Source organism: Lagopus muta, chromosome 2 (genome assembly GCF_023343835.1).
Source record: "Lagopus muta isolate bLagMut1 chromosome 2, bLagMut1 primary, whole genome shotgun sequence".
Lineage (NCBI taxonomy): Eukaryota > Metazoa > Chordata > Aves > Galliformes > Phasianidae > Lagopus > Lagopus muta.
The window spans coordinates 49,407,169-49,427,585 of NC_064434.1; the positions used below are offsets into that span (position 1 = coordinate 49,407,169).

Genomic DNA, 20,417 nt, shown 5'->3' on the forward strand with positions numbered 1-20,417 from the left:
TTCAAAGTGAGATGGTATTTTAGAATTATCCTAAAATAGCTCTCTTATATTTATAAAGTCAAAGACCTTTTACTAGCATTGAGCTAATAAAATAATATTTTATTACCTAACTAAACATTGATTCAGTTGAGCAAACACATTTTGCTTTCCAGCATCCTATCCACTGAAGAATGCCAAATGCAGTATTCTGGTTGGGTTTTCCAGAATCGTGGGTGAGCTAGAAGAAAATTTCAGGAAAACCAAGTCATTTGTGGGTAAAAGAAGAAAGTGAGGGACAGAATAAACTATAGGGAAAATAGTTATGCAGAACTTCATGGTGAAACTGAAGAACTTGAGATGATGGAAACCCTGAGAGCCATGTCTTGTAGCTATCACCCCAGTATTTCACTCAAACATCAAACATCCGAACAGCTACTGAACTGATATTTGCTCTTTGTGAATAGAGTGGAATAGGTGCTAGCATCAACAATAAGCACTAGTCAATTATCTGAAGTTGTCATCCACTTTGCCTTGCAATCTGGTTTTTAAAGAAGCTAGTCAAATAATAAAAACTTGACCAGTGTTAGATTTAGAAACTCCTTCATGAAAATAACAAGCAAGTTTTGTTGCAGTTTGCTGTTAAGGAAAATAAAATTAGCTTTTTCTACTTTGGTAGTACATTAGTTCTTTGATTACCCAATAAGGAGTTGAGGGTTAAGCTGTTTTAACTTTAAATACTGTATTCAGACCTGTATGAGCAATTAGCAATGAAATGCTAAATATCCCTTCAGGTTTTTCATTTTTTCCTTTAGAAGAAAAAACTGCTGCAAGTAATTATTCGTCTGGAAATAGTGACATTGTTAGTCTGGAAACAGTGATTTCTCCTTGTGTGTTTGGCACTATGAAGTTAGAATGCAGAAAAAAAGAAAAACTAAAGTAGGAGTTTTACTCCAGCATAAGGAGACAAGTTGGTGCTTAGATTTCAGTACACTTCAGCTCTTTCAAAACATCCAGCAGGCATGAACTATACATAGCATCTCACGAAAGAGTATCCTCTCCTGTCTTTAGACAAAGAAGCATAATGGAAAGCAATTGCAAAACTGGCTAAACACAAGTGTTTCCACATCAGTGAGGTGCAGTTGACCCTGAAAAGGGAAGAAGCTCAGATGTACATAGGGTGCACTATTTTACAGGTTCAGTCCAGTTCAATCTGAGGTTGGGTCTAGCGCTGCCTATATGAAAAAGTGCTTTACTAATGTACATAGTGTGTCTTTTAAGCCAGTGTACATCTATTTGTTTGAATTTCCCTGAGTTTCGCTGCAGTAACAAAGGACAAAACATAGCCTTATGTAGTTTTATAAAGTGCTCATAAACCAATAAAGTCAGTACTTCAAATATTTGTTGTTATTTAAAAAAACTGAAAGAAACAGCTAGTAGGTTCAAAGGAGGAAGAATCATGCAAATAGATAATGATTAATATGTTTTAAAATATAATTATGAAATGTTACCTAACCATGACAAAGATAAGAAAACCAAATGTCAGCTTTCATTTGCATAAATAAAATTATAAAATGCTTCTGAGAGCTTGTATTGTTTTTTAATTGAAATTGTTACATGTTTTAAAAGCCTAGGGACTTAGCCAGCTACCTGCTGTTTCATACATTATTCCTTTCTCACTAACTAATGACTAGCTGGAAAGAAGGACTGAGTTTCATAAAGGCAGGACAGGTTTTTCTTCAAACTTGCTTCTGCTTCCCTCTGGAAGTCTGAACATATTGCAGACTGGGACCTTGCTCCCTAGTAAGGAGCTGCTGCAGAAGCTCACCTTGCAGCTACTTGTTCTTTTGAGGAGTTCACACAATGTCAGTTGATGGAGGCCATCACCGATACTACATCATCAGTTAACAAAATGTTCTATCATGTGTCATGTTAACAAAATTATTTATGCTTCTAAAAATAAAATTTAGAAATCTGTAGTTAAGTAAGCTCTTCTTTCTTGCATGGACTCTTGGTTTTCTGTATGTGGGCATATTGGGATAATTGTACATATAATCTTTTAAGCAAATAAATGCCTGCTTTACTACTACCTAGCTAGTTTGCTGCTAATCTGTAGGTTCTGCTGGCGATCTCCAATGGAGCTGATCTTCTAAAAACATCCCCAAATGTTACTGTTCTTGCCTGCATCCAACTTGCCATCCAGATGAGCTCCTCATTACATGATTTCATCCCTTTTCAGTAATTTTTCAGAGCTCTCCTTTCTTGTCTCTTCAGTTTGCCTCTCCCAATGTACAAACAAACACAGTCATAGTCTCCTATTTCTCTGTCATCCCTGTGCTCCTGTCTTTTGCTTTCTGTGCTGCTTCAGTTACACTGAGTGGCTTGTTGAAGCAGTTTCCTTCCACAGGGAGAGCAAGCTGAGGACTAAATCACTCACTGAATCTCATAAAGAATACAGTACTGACATGCATGTGTGTGCTGGCTTTTATAGCTATGCATTTGTGTGTGCTTCAAGAAGTGTCCCTGGGACTCTGGGGCCACAGCTATCAAAGCACAGGGAAAATTCCCCCCCAAAGAATTCATAGTTCAGAGGCTGGGGAACAAAATGATGGGAGAATGTGGGGAAAAAGTATGATGTGAGCATGATGATAGCAACAAAACTAATAGTCTCTCTTGCCTGGTATTGACTGCCTTCAGCTACTGTCACTTCATTTATCGCTTGCTGTAGAGAACTTCTGATTAAGTTGTCAGTATTATGACCCATTCCCCTTTATTCCTTATTTTTTTTCACAACAGGACATTTGTACCATTACTTAGTGCTATTATTAGTCTTGTGATTTGTTTTTCTGTATATCAGAGCACCATGCATATCGTGCATATAACGCATATCATAGCAAGCCTATTCTACTCTATATGGCTTTGTAGAAGGTAAACCTTACTGTAGCATAGAAGTAAAAAAGCAACACAACTAAAAAGTTGTGTAGCTTTTTCTCTCTTTTCTTTACTATAATATTGGCTGTGTGGAAGTGATCAGAAAATCAATCAAAAGTATACCAGTATGAAGAATAAGAAAGCTCTCAAATATGGTCAGTTTTCCATCTCATTTAATTTGTATAGAAAGGGGTTTCATACCCTATATGCCTTGTAATGTTGGCAATCTGTCTTACACCAGTCCTTTCAACTGTTGTACCTATGCAAGTGCACATAGATGATTTTCAGGTATTGCATACAAGGGAAAGTAGAGGTTAAGAACAATATTTTGCTTTTGGACAGAAGATGTTCATGATAGTCCTTAATACTTAACAAAATTAATTCTCCATATTGAGCCATTTCTAATGAAAACACAGATAAGATATATCTAGAATTGTACCAAGGCATACAAACTGTCAGCTCCTCTATTTATTCTGCAGCTTTGGCTAAGCTTTCAGATTCTGTACCCTAAACTGATGAGCACCTGAAAATATGATCAAGATATTGGACTTTGACTCAATGCTTCTGAAACCAGGGCAGGAAATGAAGGAATTGTGTAATCTTGCTATCTTGGGCTGACTGGTTTGGGACTAAGTGATAAAAATTTCCAAAAATCTCATCTGGGATCCACTTTTGCACATTATCAGATTATATTGCCCAAGGAACAAAGAGGAAAGGTAAGTCATACCCAGAGCATACCCAATACCTAGAGCAGAAAAGCACAGCTTTGTGTCCAGCTGTGTACATTGCCAATAACCCCGAATGAAAACCTGTTATACAACGTACTGAGCCTTCAGATGGTATACCGCAAATGTCATATGACTTATGGGCCCCCAGCTGAGATAAAAGATGCAGAAGGATCCAGGCATGTTTCTACACTGTAGATTCATTGAGACAGGAAATAATTTATTTTCTCTGAATGGGAAAACAGCTTACAAATTTTTTAGAGGACTTGAGCTGGAGATGCCCTGGAATACCTGAAAGGTACTAGAAGGCCAAATCTATCATGGACAATTAAAAGGAACTTGTTTCAACTTCAGTGATATATTAAAAACCCTGAAAGCTAAAGAATTTACTTCTTTGCCTAAGTGCTTCATTTTTAACTTTTGTATACTTGTCTGTATTTTTTTCACCTTGCCATTTAAGAAATCTATAAGCCCAAAACAATAAAGATTTCTGGTTTTGATAGAGATATGCTATGCATGTGGCCTCCTAGCACTAGGCGTAGATATGCGTTATAAATTTAATTGGAGGGGAAAAACATGAAACAGAAATCTACTCACAAAAAATATAACGTAACAGCACAGGCTACTATTAGTCATTGTCATAATCCCTGAGCTGTTTTCATTGAAATCATGACTGTTCTTAATTTTTTCCCTTTCTTTGGCCCAGTGCTACCTCAGCATTAAGCATGAGGATTACATTAACACAAATGAGAACATTCTTATTCTGATGTCTTTGAGAAAAGCAGCAAAGCCAGCAGGATGCAGCAGCACCAGAAGAGGATGTGAAAGCATGGCAATTGTATATCAAGTGGTTTTCATTTGGGTTTTACAGTGAGAAGTTCTATTAAGTTTTCTGTTTTCCTTACTGAAACAATTCTGCAACTACAAACCTTAAGAAAAGGTGCTTGAAGAACACTCTTACTGCTTAAAAGTAAAGCAAGAAAATAAACACAGGATACTGAAATGCATCTTACAGCATGAGACCATCAAGACACAAAATTGATCAGTCCAGCTCTAGCAGTATTACACAGCTACTGTGTTTTGCAGATGCTTCTTAGGGGTTTTCATTTTTTTCCAGTCTATTCTCAGTAATGGGCATTCAAAAGGAACAATGTTTGGGAAGTGCACCATTCTGTTCAATACGGCAGACAAAGACAGAGATCTAAGAGAAAAGTTTCCAAAAGGAGAAAAGTGTGTTTGAGTGGCAAAGACTGATGTGTTTCGTTGTTCAGCCTCCTGTGCAGAGCTCCAACAACACCAGTGTCAGAAACATTTTTGACATTTCCTGAGGAATGGTTTGTCCTTCTAGAGAGAACAAAACCAGTATTTTCAATCTGTGTAAGACAGTGAAAAGATCAGAGAGAAAAAGATGCTTCACAAACATGTATGGTGATGATTTATCTACTTCCTAGCAGAGAGGATGAGGAAGAGACAGCGCTGACATTTAATGTGGATCATAGTACTTGTTACAATTGAGCATTGTAAAGCATTTTTCCCTTGATCCTCAACATGAGTTGTTTCAGGAGAAGTATTTTTTCTTTCCCTTTGTCATTTATTTAAACGAATTCCTATCAGCTTCTGTGACTTGTCCTTCAAAAGAGAACGACAATGCTGCTGACAAAGGAGGACTCAAAGATTAACTATCTGTCTCACATAGACAAAAACATGCTGGTAGTTTTCTTTGAGGACACTTGAATGTCTGATAGATTTGCTTATCAGTTTTTTCTTCTGTTGGTAGCCAGTTTGCACAAGCAGACGCTTCCTAGTCCCTTGTACACCAGAGTGGTCAGTTGTGCAGCTGTGTGGTCCTGCAGGCATTTTGGAGGGCTATTGGAGAAGGTTAACTCCTCACTCTTGAAAACCCCTTAGCACAGTGTCATGGCCCAGTAATAATAAGCAAAGTTAATCTGGTGTCATGGAGTACTGGTGGAATACTTGATGGCATAGTTTTTGTAATTTATCATGACAGTCAAAGACCTTGGATTCTAATTTAAGTAGGAGAGCTTTTTTGGAAGTCCACCTGCCTTCCTCTGTTGACATTTTGCAAACAGCCACCTTCCCTGTGTGACTCATGTCCCACTCAGTGCCTTTCAGTGTCTGGACCACATGGGTCTTGCTGTGATAAAATAAGAGAGGCAGGAAAGCAGGCAATCTTTTGCTCTAGCAATCTGTCACTCTTCTTTTACAACTGTGTGCCAATAGTGTAATGAGTGGTGACATGGGAGGAACATGACAGTAATTTAGAAGCTGAGAGAAGCAACTGCATGCTGGCATTGGCAAGGTATGTGTGTATTTATCTTGGGTAAGAGTACAGAAAAATGAGTGCAGTGAAGCTGCAGGAGATGTTGCCAGCAGGAGGAGGAATGGCATTGGGAAAATTGCAGCCTTGCACACTGTGATTATTATTTACCCTGTGAGGAAGCAAGAAAAGTGCTAAACATAACACATATAAGAAGATGCCTGCCTCAAAAAGGTAGTTACTTCCTGAGGGAAATATTAAAAAAATTAAAGCTAGAGGCAGATAAAGAGCAAAGAAACTAAATTATTCTAAGACAGCACCAGGATGAAACTGAACAAATTTCGTAGAATGGAAGAAAGAAATGGCATTTGGCTAGAGTACAGTAGAAAGCTACTTTGAATATGGTCTGTTGAACCTTTGGAGTTACGTTTTGATTTATGTGAACATAAATGGACCAAAGTTTTGATTTATATCATCAATTATAAGCCTGCTGGAGTAGTCCCTTCTCTTTGGAATATACTTGGACAGTGTCAGTGTCTGTGTTCAGACCTTTCCTGTCCAAATTAGAAGTGTGCTAGCTCAGTGAGAAGCCCTTAGCATTTGAACTCAGCCTTCTCCTCGTCTCTGATACCTGAAGTTTGGTACAAAAAAAAAGCGAAGGTGAAACCTTCACTTTTAATGGTAACTGCTATTCAGAAGACAGTATGCTTTTATTATTTTTACATAGCTACATTTGAATTACGTCCACCAGTCTGACAGATGATGGGCTGATTTTCTGCCCAACAGATGTTCCAAGATTTGTCTCTGCAGGCTTTTTAAATCAAGTACATAAATCAAAATTCATGTACATGGAAGCAAGTCAGACTGTGTCCTTCATCATCTTTCCCTTGTGTTGTGCACTGGAAGAAGATTACATCGGGGAGAGAGAGCCTGGGGTGGAAAATGGAAAAAAAGTTAAAAAAAAAAAAAAAAAAGAAGAAGAAGACAGACTTGAGAAGGTCTTTGCTGTGTTTTAACGTTAATGTCAGTCTGTTGATCTTTAAGTGAGTAGCAGTCAGCTCAGAACTGCGTTGTCCTACCAACTGCATGAGCTGAACTGAATGTGCAAGCACTGTGGCCATGCTGGTATTTTGTCACTGGGAACGAAACTTAACAGCTTTATCCAGCAAAGGAAGATGCTGTTTATTGTTCTGAAGTGTAATTTACAGTGTCTTGCAACTCTGAAGAAATATATGTTGGACACCTACAGTTAAGTGAATATGAACACTCAGAAAAAAAAAAAAGAGCAACCCATGAGACTGCGTCTGTGAATTTGGATTCATTCTCCTTATTTTGATATCTCTTGTAAAGTGTCAAGCTCATTCATTTCAGTGAATATACAGTATAATACTGTACCTATCAGAATTGTGATACATATATCTTGTATATTTTCTCAACATTGGATGCTCAAATTTTTCTATTGCTTCAATGTTTTTGCTACTTATGGAAAGGATTCATTTGGACTTGCTCTGACTGTTTTCACATAAGATGGGAACTTCAAAATCTCAAGGTCAGAACCTTTAATCACTGACTTTATTTAAAGAAAGTTGATTATTTGTTAGTTAAGTCATCTTTCAGATGTGCAGATTTTATTCATGTCATCACTTCCTGCCAAGTAGGATTCATTTATTTTATTATTCAGTATTCAGAGATATAGAGATAGTTAAGAATATTTATTATTGTAGTTGGAGTATCACACATGAAAAAAAGTTTGAGAGAGAAAAGGAAAATGCTCTTTGTTGTTGATACACAAGGGCAGCATCAGTAATTGAAGTGCTGCTGCTCCCTTCTTGCACATCAGAATAGGTTATGTTTGATTTAAAGATCTGCCTCAGTTTTTCTATCCATGAAAGGAGAGTACCAATAATTTCTAACCCTAGCAGGAATTTAGAATGGTGATCATGATGCTCTGTTTCTTACATGAAGAACAGTAAAAATGGAACTTTGAACTTTGCTTATCTAATTCTTATTCTAAATACAGGCAGTCATCAATCAAGCTGGTACTCTTTCATCAAATGGTCTCCAACCCCATCTGTACACTTTCCTACATAATGTGCTTACTATAGCTACACTAAGACACAACATTCCTGTTGCACTCTACACAGAACTGCACTTATTTGAGCAAGTATTGTTTTTGATTGAGCAGTTAATGGCAAATTATTAGGAATTACTCTGTTAATTAATGGAAGTCATGATTTGCACATCTGGTATGATAATCTTTTGTGATACTTAATAAAACAGGGGTAATGGAAGTTTTTTCAAACTGTCCTTGCATGCTACTTGCGATGAAGTATCTGCCTTCTGTTTCAAGCGCTCTCACTTCAGCTACTGCCCTGAGGTGTGATCCTTCACACATGTCTATGCCTTAACCAAAGCCCATTTTCATCAGCAGGAATTTTCATATTCAATTCCATGAGCTTTGAGAAAACTCAGCACCACTGGTTCTGTTAAGCACAGGATTGCATTATTTATTCAGAAAAGGCACATGCATGAGCTGGAGTTAGACCAAATTAGTTATTTCCGTAGGAGCAGAGCAAAGCAAGTGGTTTGGTATTTGTAGGCTTAAGAAATTTTTTGCAGATTTTTATTTTTAGTTTGTTGAGAGGCCTTTTTATACAATTTACTCCTCGTGAAAGGAATTTGTTGTAATAACATCCTAAATAAGAGTCCAAACAAGATTCCTAATAAAGAAAAGCTAATGGTTCATGGAGACAGTATGACTAAACAGAGTTTCAGTTCCCTTCCCCATGGCAGTGTGGCAAAACCACTTGAAAGCGATGCTCGGGTGGTAAGAAGCCACACAAGTGGTGGACAGAACAGTCTGTTGCTGACCTTATCTACAGGTTTCCTGTAGATACACAACTGCTCATTATGCTCCTCAGTTGTGCCAATGGCAACATAAGGAAATGCACAGAGGTTCTTCTCTAAGGCTTTAGCACCCAGCATTGAAGTACATGGCTTTACTAAGAAAAGACCCTCTGGGGCAAACAAAGCCCATGGCTGTTGTGTTGATCTGGTGAATAGAATCCAGACTGAAGAAGCAGACCTGTTTAGTGTTCTGATTCCAGGCTACACCTTTTTTCTTCTATTTGTTCTATCTACAGATGTTGCTATGAGGAAAAGAGTCAGCAATGACTGATGTGGAGCCCCTGGTGACAGACTTCGCAGCATCGGGCAGGGCAGGCCGCCGCAATGCCTTACCTGACATCCTGGGCTCTCCTGCTGGTGCCGGGACCTCGGACTTGCCGCACAAACTGGCCGAGCTGTCTGTTTCTGAAGGTAGCACCTGTGTGTTCCAGAAGCGGGCATCTGCATGTAGCCATCCTTTGCTTTCTCCTTAAGACTTCTGGCACCATGTAATTTTGATGTCAGTGCCAATAGTTCTTTCTTCATTTGGGTTTAAGTTCAGTCTTCCAAAACAGTTTTGTACTCCTAACAAGACAAGTTAATTTTAACCCAGACTGAGTCTGCCATATCCACCCACAGACTCACTGTGCAGCAGTCTGGGGAAGGGTGCTGGGAACTGAATGCTGGCTCACATGAAGAAGAGGAACCACAGTAACATTGCTGGACTGCTTGGCAAACCACCATGCCAGCTATTAATTAGAGTCTCCTCTTGCTCAAGGGTAGCTTAGCACAAGACAGTAAGCTGTGCTGCTGATCCAATTACAGCTATCATTCTAACTTAGAGATAAAAATTAGGAGTGCTGAGTCCTCCTGCTAAGCTTCAGACTTTGCTGTCTGAGATCAGTGCTGCATTTCTGATGCTGATGAAGTGAGAATTATAGATTGCCTCTGAGCATGGGTTGCTCCTACTTTTTAAATCTTGATTTGGAAGAATATTCTTCTTCTCATGCCTGACGCTCCCAAGGTGGTCCCAATTCCAGCAGCAGCAATGGTCTGCAGGCAGCAGAGTAGGAGGCAAGCCTGTGCTGAAGGGTAGAGGGCTCATGAATTCCAACTGAAATAGGTTACAGGAAAATTCTCAAGCTCGAAGGGTGTATATCGTGCTTCTATATTACTTGAAGTAGTGTTGAATTTACATCCTCTTAAAGCACCATAAAACTGTGGGAAATTCTTTGATTACAAATTGTCCTTGCTTTGATCATTTCATTTATATTCATGTATTTGGACTTTTGTAATCCACGCCCATCTGGGGCCTGTTGAAGGACTTCTGGGGGTGAAGAAGAGGATGAGTAGAGATATCACTTCTACGAGGAATGAAAAGAGAGACTGGATCACAACGTCCTCTCTTGAAACTAGGAAGGGGAGGAAAAAACGTTATCTGAATGGGTGCTGGAAGGAGGCATTACTTTTGCAAAAGAAAAGGCCAAGGATTTATGAAGAGGAGAAGACAGACATAAATAAGTGAAAGCCAGCAAGGACAGTTATATATGCCTAGGTGAAAGGGCAGTAGTGAGGAGAACTGGGGGAATCTGGAAAAGCAGATGGAAGGGCACTGTGTTAAGAGTGCATACAAAGTTATGCAGGTCAGTAACAGCAGATGAGACGCAGTTCAGACTCCTTGAATTTGAGATGTCCTTGCAGATGTCCTCTTTCTGGTGTACGTGATTGCAGCATTGCAAATCCATTCCAAAGTATAGACAGGCAATTAACATTTAATGCTTTCATTTTCAAATATCTTCTTTTTAATTCCGAAAAAGCTCTTCCACTTGGCACCATTGCACACAGTGACCAGGGGCCACGCTCCTGCAGGAGGGAATTGTTTCCCTTGTCAAAGAGGAGGCAGGTGGGAATTTGACATTGTGGAAGTAAAGCTCTTGGACTGGGAAGTGCAACCCATTGGAATATTCATTGCTATGCTATGAATAACTAACCTTTGTACTGCTTAGAGCAATTAACCTTGAGGGCCATACATAAAACCATGTTAAACAAAGCTCAAAAAATACAACAGTACAGGTAAGTTCCTCATGTTTGTTTCATTTTGACTCTGGAAAATTGGAAATAATATACTTTTTAAGGCATAGAAAATTATTCTCCGATATATATATATTTTTTCCTGCATAAAAGTAAACATGAAAGAGTGGGTGTCTTCTTAAAAGAAATGTTACAGTACAAGATAATAGAAGTACTCCAGACAGAGTAATCCTTTCCTGGTGCTCATCCAAGTGCATTAAGAAGAAATGAAACACAGCTACATTAGCTTGAGCAGTATGTACCAGTGCTTTCTTAAAAACAAAAGGAGATTTGAAGAACAATTCATAGCATGGAATTATCCTTTGCTTTTTTCATTGGCACCAGAGCACTCCCAGAAGGAGTAATTGCTGTTATCAGCATTTTGCAGTCATGATAATAAGTGAATGCAGGATACAGCTAGACACACTGTGACTAGTGGGCACTGCTTGGGTGCTTTTGTGAATTGGGAATTCCGCAAGCATCAAAATGGGAATTGCAGCCTCATTTTCTTGTCAGTTAAACTTCCAATTGGGCAGCAAGCAAAACTGAGGGAAAGTCATCAAAATAAAACGAAAGTTTACAATGCCATGACTGGGAAATTGTTTGTTTGTGATACATTTGGGGCTGTAATGGACAAAACTTGCGTGTTTTTGGCTTTAGCAATAAGCTGTTAAAATGAAAGCCATTGCCAGCTCAGAACAAAGAGGTTAGATAAATGAGAAAAGCAGAGAAGATAGAACATGTGGCTATATAAAGCATGCCCTATTTTTTTCTGAAAGATTTAGTGAAGACTACGGGGAATGGTGAGGAGGGCTCTCCATCTTGCTTCACATTTAGCTAATGCTCATTGGATCATACATTTCTTTTCCTTCTAAAAAGCTGTCACTTGCTGTCAGAGTGAAAGGTCAGAAACGGGATTTGCTAATACCTTCTGTCTGGTTTAGAAGATAAAGGAGACTTTGCATATATTCTTTATGAAAATGCAAGGACCATTGCTGTGTGATACAAATTTCTGTGCACTCTGGACATTCCACTAAATTAATATTCACTTTGAAATGAATGGAGATGTTTTGGCATCAGCTATTTTTCACAGAGCCCAAGTCTGACAGGAAGGCTATCTGTACCCTACCCACCTCTGCTGATGTGTTAGTTTTGGAGAGTTGATACTTCCCAAAGGTAGTCTGATGGGAAGCTATAGTGGAACCATATTAAGCAATCACAGAGTCATAGAATCATAGCATCATAGAATGTTCTGGGTTGAAAAGGACCACAATGATCATCTAGTTTCAACCCCCTTGCTATGCGCAGGGTTGCCAACTACTAGACCAGGCTGGCCAGAGCCACATCCAGCCTGGCCTTCAATGCCACCAGGGTCGGGGCATCCACAACATCCTTGGGCAACCTGTTGCAGTGTGTCACCACCTGATTCCAGGATTAAAGAAGAATCTGCAAAAAGTCTGAGAGCAAAGAGGTTACACTGACCTTCTGTAATCTGCTTTGGGGGTCTGTTCTGCTAATAATTTATGTTGCTTGGTGAAAATAATTCTAGGTAATTGTGTATAACTGTCTGGATACACAGCAGCTTAGCACCTGTAGCACCTGTGCTGCAAATAAGAGTTTGGATTTCCTCTAGCAAACTCTGTTTACCCTGTCTACAAGACTCCACTAATATTGGACATCAAACCCCAAACAGAAGCAGACAATAGAGGACATGACTCTGTCTCCCTTTCCTTAAAAGTGCTGTGCTATGTAATACTGAAGAATGTCAAATAACTGAGTTCTTAATTTACCAGTGTTAAACTATGAAGCCTCCAAACCAGAGGCTGTTGAAGACAACATCAAGCAGTTTATTGTGTACAGTGGTGTAAATTTACTGTGGTAAGCAGTGACGAATATATATAATATTGTCTGTTTGTGATGTGTTAATGGCAAATCTCCAGGGAAATTCCTGAAATTTCACCTCTTAGATTATGATTATTAAATCAGATAAAAGTTGGAAGATGATACAACCAGATTTGCAGAAGCTACGGTCTGTCTTAGGTCTGAGTACACAAACTGTTTTGTTACCATTGTTAATGCTATGTGAGACTTGAGGATAGTGTGAAAATAATTGTGCTTTGCAAGGAAATCAAGGCAAGAGGAGCTGTCATTTCTCAGTGAGAGAATATGGGCTTCAGAAGAGACAGAGCAGAATTCCACATATCTAGTGATGACCATAACCATGAATCAGTTCTGCTGGTGTGCTTTTATTTGTACTAGCCATGTCATCGTTCCATTCTGATCTATGAAAGAGTGAACTTCAAAATCAGAATTACAAATATATATATATATACCCTCATCTTGTGAAAAAAAAAATAATTCTGCTATGTTTTTAGTGGCAAAGAAGGTCAGACAAATAACGGACATGTTCATAAAATGTAATGTTATCTACCAGAACCCAAACTGTGCTCAGAGGAGTGCTATATTCTAACCTGACTTTGAAAACAACTCAGAAAAAAAGAAAAGTTATATCTGATCTGATGCTTAAAATTTATCAGAATGTGCAAGGAGCATGGAAATCAGAACCAATAGGAAATTGTTTTTGGACAATGTCTGTGCAGGTTCTTTATATTTTGAGTTTATCACTCTTTCCAGAGCACCCATGAGTTTGGTAATAAATTGCCAATCCAAATAGAAGTGATCGATAAGCCCAAATATTTGACTGTAATTAAAAAGCTGTAAGAATGTGTGCATTATAAATGTTTGTGTTGTTTTCTAGATGAAGGAGCAGAGGGTGGAGAAGTATCATCATCCAAAGCCTTGCTGGAAAGTCAAGAGGCAGAGGGAAAGAGCAGCAATTCCTGATACCTGAGGACTGCTCGACTGATGAAACCTGTCGACAGACTTTGCAGAGTTTCCCTGTTACCTATTTTGAAGTGTGGTAGCAATTGCAACAGCACAGGAAAGACTTTCGTGACACACTTATATGTAGATGGCTTTAACATGGAACTACTGTTTTTTCTGCTGTCGTTCATCAGAAAAAATGTTCTACACATCCAAATGGGAAGAGAACTAAAGAATGTATCTGTTCTGCTTCTTTTTTTTTTTCTTTTTTTTTTTTTTTTGTTTGTTTGCTTAATGATTACTTTATTCACCCAAACTAATCTTCTTCGGGAGTTTTAATGAACATAGATAGCAGATGTACCAGGTAATGATTACTTTAAAATAAAAGTCCTATTTCTTAATTTTCTAAAATAGCTTCTTTGTTACACAGAGGTGTATTCACTCTCCTTTAAGATAATAAGTATGTATTAGATTACAGACCCAATCTGCAGTATATCTTCAGAGATTTTTGTTCTCATTAGGTATAAGAAGATGGATGTGACAAATAGGAAAACTAACTTTTTTCTCTCTTCTTCCTGACTTCAAAGCATTTTGTTTAGCATTTAAACTACCAGTGTTCATTTTTTAAGTCTCTTTACACTCTATTTAATTATGGCAGATCATCTCATCTATCCCACTCCTAGCAGTCTTGCTATTTCTGTCATTTCTGTTTTGAGGCTTATTATTGTAGCTGTTCATGTATATCTGAAAAAAAAAATAGCCATGTTTGTAAGTGATTAAAACTGTTCATCTCACTATGGAAATTAAATAGCTATCATATTTTCTGTCTTCTGTTGAATCTTTGATGTTTCTTTTATATGACAAGACTCAAAACCCCATAATAATATATAATTATTGCATCTCATTTTTGCTTTACTGTTTGCTGCTGATGAAAGTGTTCCAGTGTGATTTTTACAGAGTTTTATCTATTTAAATGTTGGGTTTTTTTTGTTTTTGTGTGTGTGTGTGTGTGATGAAGGCCATGCTCCTGAAACTACCCAGCATGCAGTCCTTTACTGTAGGAATCCAAGATTCATGCACAGACACCCTTACTGCTGTCTAGAGCTGAGGCTGTTTTTTGTACTTTGTGAGACTTGACCAATACTGACAATCAAAGTATTTTATTTACCCACACAGTCTCTCTTGCTGGGCAAGATGGAAGAAGTGTCCCACATAGGCACATCACACAATTGACTGATATTCCACCTACAAAATATTTGTGAATTTTATGGCTGGTGGACATCTTGCAAGAGGCTTTTCCACACAGCTACCATTCATAATAGGCATTTGCATTTATTAATAGGCTGTCTTTTAGGGACCATTCAGTAAAGGGTAGATTTTATCCAGCTGAAGCAACACTGGGTTCTCTCCAGCTATCTGTGCTCATTCAACAAGTGCAGCATCCCAGAATTACTTTCAAGTTTGGAATAGGAAATAACATACTCCGCTGTAGCAAAACGGGTGGCTTAAGACAGTCTGAAAACTTGAGCTAGCAGAGGACAAAAGCTGAAAACCACAATGGAGAGGGACATAAAATTAACTGTATTTGTGATGCACACTTTTGTTCTGTGTTACAGTCCTTTTCTCATACTCCAGTCTCCTTAATAGCATCGGGACACATGAAAGCGTTCAATTTAAGATGTTAAAATGATCCAATGGGATTCAAGTAGTTGAGTATTACTGAAGCAGAATTCCTTATACGCTTTAAGTGGAGCGTATGTTAAAGTGCTCTTCTGGGTCATAGCCTATATTGAATTCTTCCTTCACAGTTGCAGCACTGGATATATTTAGAATTTTCTCTTACGTTAAACAGACTCTGAAATTTGGGTTACAGGAACAGATACTTAAATATTTTTCTACTTTGAAAAGCTTTGAAGGGTTTTGGTTTTTTTTTCCTATTAAAATACCAATCATGTGAACCAATTAAAGTTAGCAAATTATTCATGTGTTAAACCGTCTATAAAATTACTCAGCAGACATACATACATCCCACTACTCACAGATATTGAATTTAGAACCTTAACCAGGGTGATAAACAAGTAGGAGAATTGGTGCTTGCTTTTGCTGTATGAACCTGTCATTGAGAGTGTAGAAAGAAGCTTAAGAAGAAACTCTGCATAAGATGTAAAGACAAACAGGAAGATTTAAAATGCAACTCAGTTAAAAACAATTGGCATGAGAGACATTGTGCTGAAAACTTTGGTCCAGAAGAATTTATTAGTTCTGTATTACTCCTCACTCAGGCAGACAGGAGTTAGCCAAGCCCCTTCTGAGCTCTTTGGGTACCTCAAGGCCACAGTACCCAGGAATCAGGGGTTTAAGCAGGGTTACTGTCCAAAGTATAGCTAGAGTTGGGCAAGCTCTGGTTCCTTTTCTTGCTGGTATCTTGAAGATAGACAGTAACTCCTGCTGGACTTTAGCTGTGCCTGTAAAGAGCTAAGTGCTTCTGAATACTCCCTGCCGAGCCAGTTTATCCAGTTTTAACTAATATCCAGGACATACCACCTTCCTATTAGCTCAGATAATGAATAATTAATGCTAGTGTTTTCTCTTAATCCATATAGTTACAAAGTTATGGCCATGAATCAGCAGAATATTTTAAAATATGCTTAGCTTTAAATGTAGATTAGTCTCACTGAAGTAAGTAGAAATACTTAGTGCTTAAAATTAGGTGCATATTTAATTAACTTGATAAATTACAGCAGCAAACTTCTATTAAGGCTAATTTTGTATTATAACGCATTAATCCCAATTTCCATTTGCAGCAAGTGCAGCACAGGTAATAGCATCTTTTTCATCAGCATAAAAGCACCATCCTGGGCTTTTATACAGAGCCAAGACATTTATTTTAGTACCAAGCAAAAACAGTAACTTTATTGTCTCCAAATTTCAGAACTCAATGAGGTAAAGATTAATTCTCAGCCACTCTGCATACTTAAAAAAAAAAAAAGGATAGAAAATAAAACTCTGTAACTTAATTGTGCATACATTAGAAAATGTAATAATTTAGATTCTTCGAACACATAAAAAAATTGGCCTCACTCTTTTTCAGATATCATTAAGAAGGTAATTTTCTTTTGTTCAGCTGTTCATCATGAGCTCCATGTAAGAGGCAAGTGAACATGCTGAGGCATATCTTCTGTTATTATAAATTAGGAAAGTTCCATTTGTTTTCTGGAAGGCAATGAAGGAGTAAGTAGATTTTAAGGTAGGGGACTGATTATTAGAACAATCTAATTTATGCTTTCTCATGATTTCTCATGATTTATGCTTTCTTATGATTTCTCATTTAGCTACCTTCATCTGTGCCACATACTATCATTCTGGTGTAACTGCATAGGCTGAGCTTTAAAAAGAAATGCTGGATGAAATGATCATCAAAGCACTGGTATACTTTATAAGGAATTTCCAAAGCATTGATGGTAATGTATAGGTCATATCCAGTTGTCACTGAAGGAAAAGACTGTTTTACATCAACTGCAGTTTTAACTCAGGAGTTACTAAGTGTACAGAAAATGTCTCCCATTCTGTAAAGTCCTTGAACAAATACTTGAGGCAAGGAAACTACTCATTGGTAACATCACACACTTTTGCATTGTCCAAGACATTATATTTGATTATATGGATCCATGATCCTACTCACAGTGACCAATTCTCTGTTGCACAACATTCACTCCAGCTCATAACAGGGCAGTAATGACTTACAGTAATGACAAAACATATACAATGTTTTGCATACATTGTATGTTTCCAAATTGGGCCTTGCAGATGAAGAGTTATGCATATAAATATTTCTTCAAGTTTACCATGCAAGCCAGTCAATTTCAAAGTGTATTTTAATTAGTTAACTCACTTCATGAATGCTGTTAATAAACAGATTATGATAAATGATAAACTGGCTGCTATATGCGTATATACCATGTATTTATTTAAATAATCCTTAGCTACTTCTATGTAAGAGTCACATCAAAACATTAGCTGATTGTTAATTTTTGCTTGTTATACCAGTGCATTTATACTTATACCACAACGGCCTACTGTTTGACAATAGGATATGTGGAAGTGTATCTTCTCTATCATTCCCAGATAGTGAGAGGATACACAGTTATTACACATTGATAAATACAGTGGTGATCATATGGAGTCTTAACTGTGCTTGCATTAGTTAACAATGACAACACAGCAGTAGGTATATGATATGTAATCCACACTTTACCATCATGTATTCCAAATATCTTTTACATATTTCAGGATGCAGCAGATTACTTAGGGTTGATTTGTATTCCTCTGTTCTGCCTGCTGGTGCTTTGTGTGTGGTAAAACACATGAGGAAGAATTAAAGAGTCAGAGATTTCCATACTGATTTCTCCACCAGTTTTGCACAGACTATGTTTGCTCTGCTAAGAGCTGCAGATCTGCTGTGAATCGCGAGGGGTGCCCAGGTCAGCCCAGCACAGACCTGAAGGGCTGAGCCCGCTGGAGTGCACTGATTGTGCTATCCAAAGCGGTTTGGCTGAAAGCAGCAAGAGCTTAACTGTCCTGCCATCTAGTGGGATCCTCAGCCTGCCAGGTAGCCTGCTTGAATAAACTGAGTCTGGTGATCAAGAAACCTCAAAATCAGCAAAGTGCGAGGCAGCTGGCCTGGCTAGAGATTGAATGTGTCCAGTTTATCTGAGGCACTCACAGGTTTTTACTAGGGGTCCGTGCATCTTGTAAGAGTCATGTGATTCTGAGCATGCAGAAAGGTAACTGCAAACAGCAGTCTCTCATCGCTGAGAATATTGCTCTAATGGATTATGTAGGCTGGGAAAATAGCCCTAGCTAAACACTCTCAGCTACACAGCGCTGTCACTGCTCCTTCCTGGTGTCACTTCCAGCTCACTCCCTTGCACAGTGTCTGCCCACATAGTGTTACATCCCTGCTCTGTGCTTTGGGTCGGGGTGCTAACACCACCACATGACAGTTTTGATTTTTTCAAGGAGAACTATTTCACCTTCCCTACTTGAAGCTGTTCTATACTGGGTAATGATTAGCAGTAAGTGGAGACCTGCTATTTTATTATTTCACTTTATCTCCCTGCTCAGCTGGGTGAGAACCAGGTCACGCTCACGAGGCCGGGCACGAGATGGCGCCCGAGCCCACGCCAGGCCAGCTGCCGGGCCCTGAAAGTGTTCATTGCCGAGCCCGCCTCAGAAATGGCAGAGTTCGGTTCTCTTCCTGTAAGAACCGAAGGTGTGAGCTGCGGCAGCGCCCCGCAGCCCGGCCCCTGTAGGGACCCACAGCACGCTCCACAGGGGAGCCGAGCGCAGCCGGCAGAGGGCGCTGCCGCCCGCCCTGCTGGGGCCTCGGCTACCGCTGCTAACAGCCGGTACAGCCGGTCTGCGTCTCGTCGAGCGGGTAGCTTCTGCTTGAAGCATCCAACCAGCCTGCCCATTCCGGTCCTCCCCTGTGCCTGAATTTCATATTAACGCCATTCAAAGCTTGCATCAATCTCATCGCTGCCTCTCCTCAGTGCTTGCCCCTTGCTTTGCTCCCTTAGACCTCCTCATGCCTCCTTATATCCAATATCACCAGGTAGTGCTTTAAACAGCAACCTGAGTGATGCAGTTGACACAACAGAAAGGAAGAGATGCCGTCCAGAGGGACCTGGACAGGATGGAAAAGTGGTCCACGTGAACCTAATGAGGTTTAACAAGGGCAGGTGCAAGGTGTTGAACTTGGGTCAAGGTAATCCCAGATTATCTGGGGAAGATTTCATTGAGAGCAGCCCTGCAAAGAACAACTTGGGGATTCTGGTGGATGAAAATCTGATCATAAGCCAGCTGTGTGCTCTTGCAGCCCAGAAAGGTAACACTGTCATGGGTTGCATCAAAAGGAGGATGGCCAGCAGGGCAGGGGACATGATTGTTCCCCACTGCTCTGCCCTTGTGAGGCCCCATCTGGAGTACTACCTGGGGCCCCCAGCATAGGAAGGATGCAGGGATGTTGGAGGGGGTTGTTTAGCTTGGAGAAGAAAAGGCTCTGGGGAGACCTCACTGCAGCCTTCCAGTTCTTAAAGGGAGGTTATAAGCAGGAGAGAGACAGACCTTTTACATAGCCTGATAGTGACAGGACAAGTGGGAATGGCTTTAAACTAAAAGAGGGGAAATTTATGTTAATTTTCAGGAAAAAAAATCTTCATTCAGAGGATGGTGAAGCACTGGCACAGGCTACCCAAAGAAGCTGGGCTCAATATTTTGAGGTGTTCAAGGCCAGGTTGGATGGGGCCCTGAGCAGCCATATCTGGTGGGTGCCAACCATGTCTGCAGCTTGAGCTGTAACCTGAATAGACTGCATTGTGTACTTAAAGTTGCTCTAGAGAAAAGTAGCACGTGATCATGCAAAGAGCTGGTTTTGCAACGTAAGGAAGTGCTAAAATAAGTTTATCCCAGGCATGTCCTTTTAGACAGCCTTCGATCTCTTGACTTCATGGTTTTTTTTGTTGTTGTTGTTTTTAACATGAGCTTTCAGGAGTGGGAATTTCTAGCTAAGTTTATAAAAGATAGAATGAAATACTGATATGTAAGAATGAAAATAATTGAAGTTGGGGAGACAAAGGACAGTGAGAAGAGTTAAAAGACAGAAAGCTGTGTCACTTCCCTCTGCAGTCCTTCATTAAGCAAAGCAGCCAAGCCCATCTTGGCATGAG

At 39.2% G+C, this 20,417-nt stretch overlaps 1 protein-coding gene across 4 annotated transcripts in view; it reads left to right on the forward strand.

Moving 5' to 3' along the window:
- The window catches only part of PKIB (cAMP-dependent protein kinase inhibitor beta), a 52,593-nt gene extending 38,076 nt beyond the window's left edge, over nt 1–14,517 (forward strand). For 3 of the 4 annotated variants that reach the window (XM_048937040.1, XM_048937042.1, XM_048937041.1), the window contains exons 2-3: nt 9,054–9,231; nt 13,625–14,517. In XM_048937040.1, coding sequence (XP_048792997.1) covers nt 9,081–9,231; nt 13,625–13,710 — 237 coding nt within the window. In that variant the 5' untranslated portion in view covers nt 9,054–9,080 and the 3' untranslated portion in view covers nt 13,711–14,517. The remainder of the gene's footprint in view (nt 1–9,053; nt 9,232–13,624) is intronic. The other variant, XM_048937043.1, reaches the window with a different exon arrangement.
- The last annotated feature ends 5,900 nt before the right edge of the window (nt 14,518–20,417 follow it).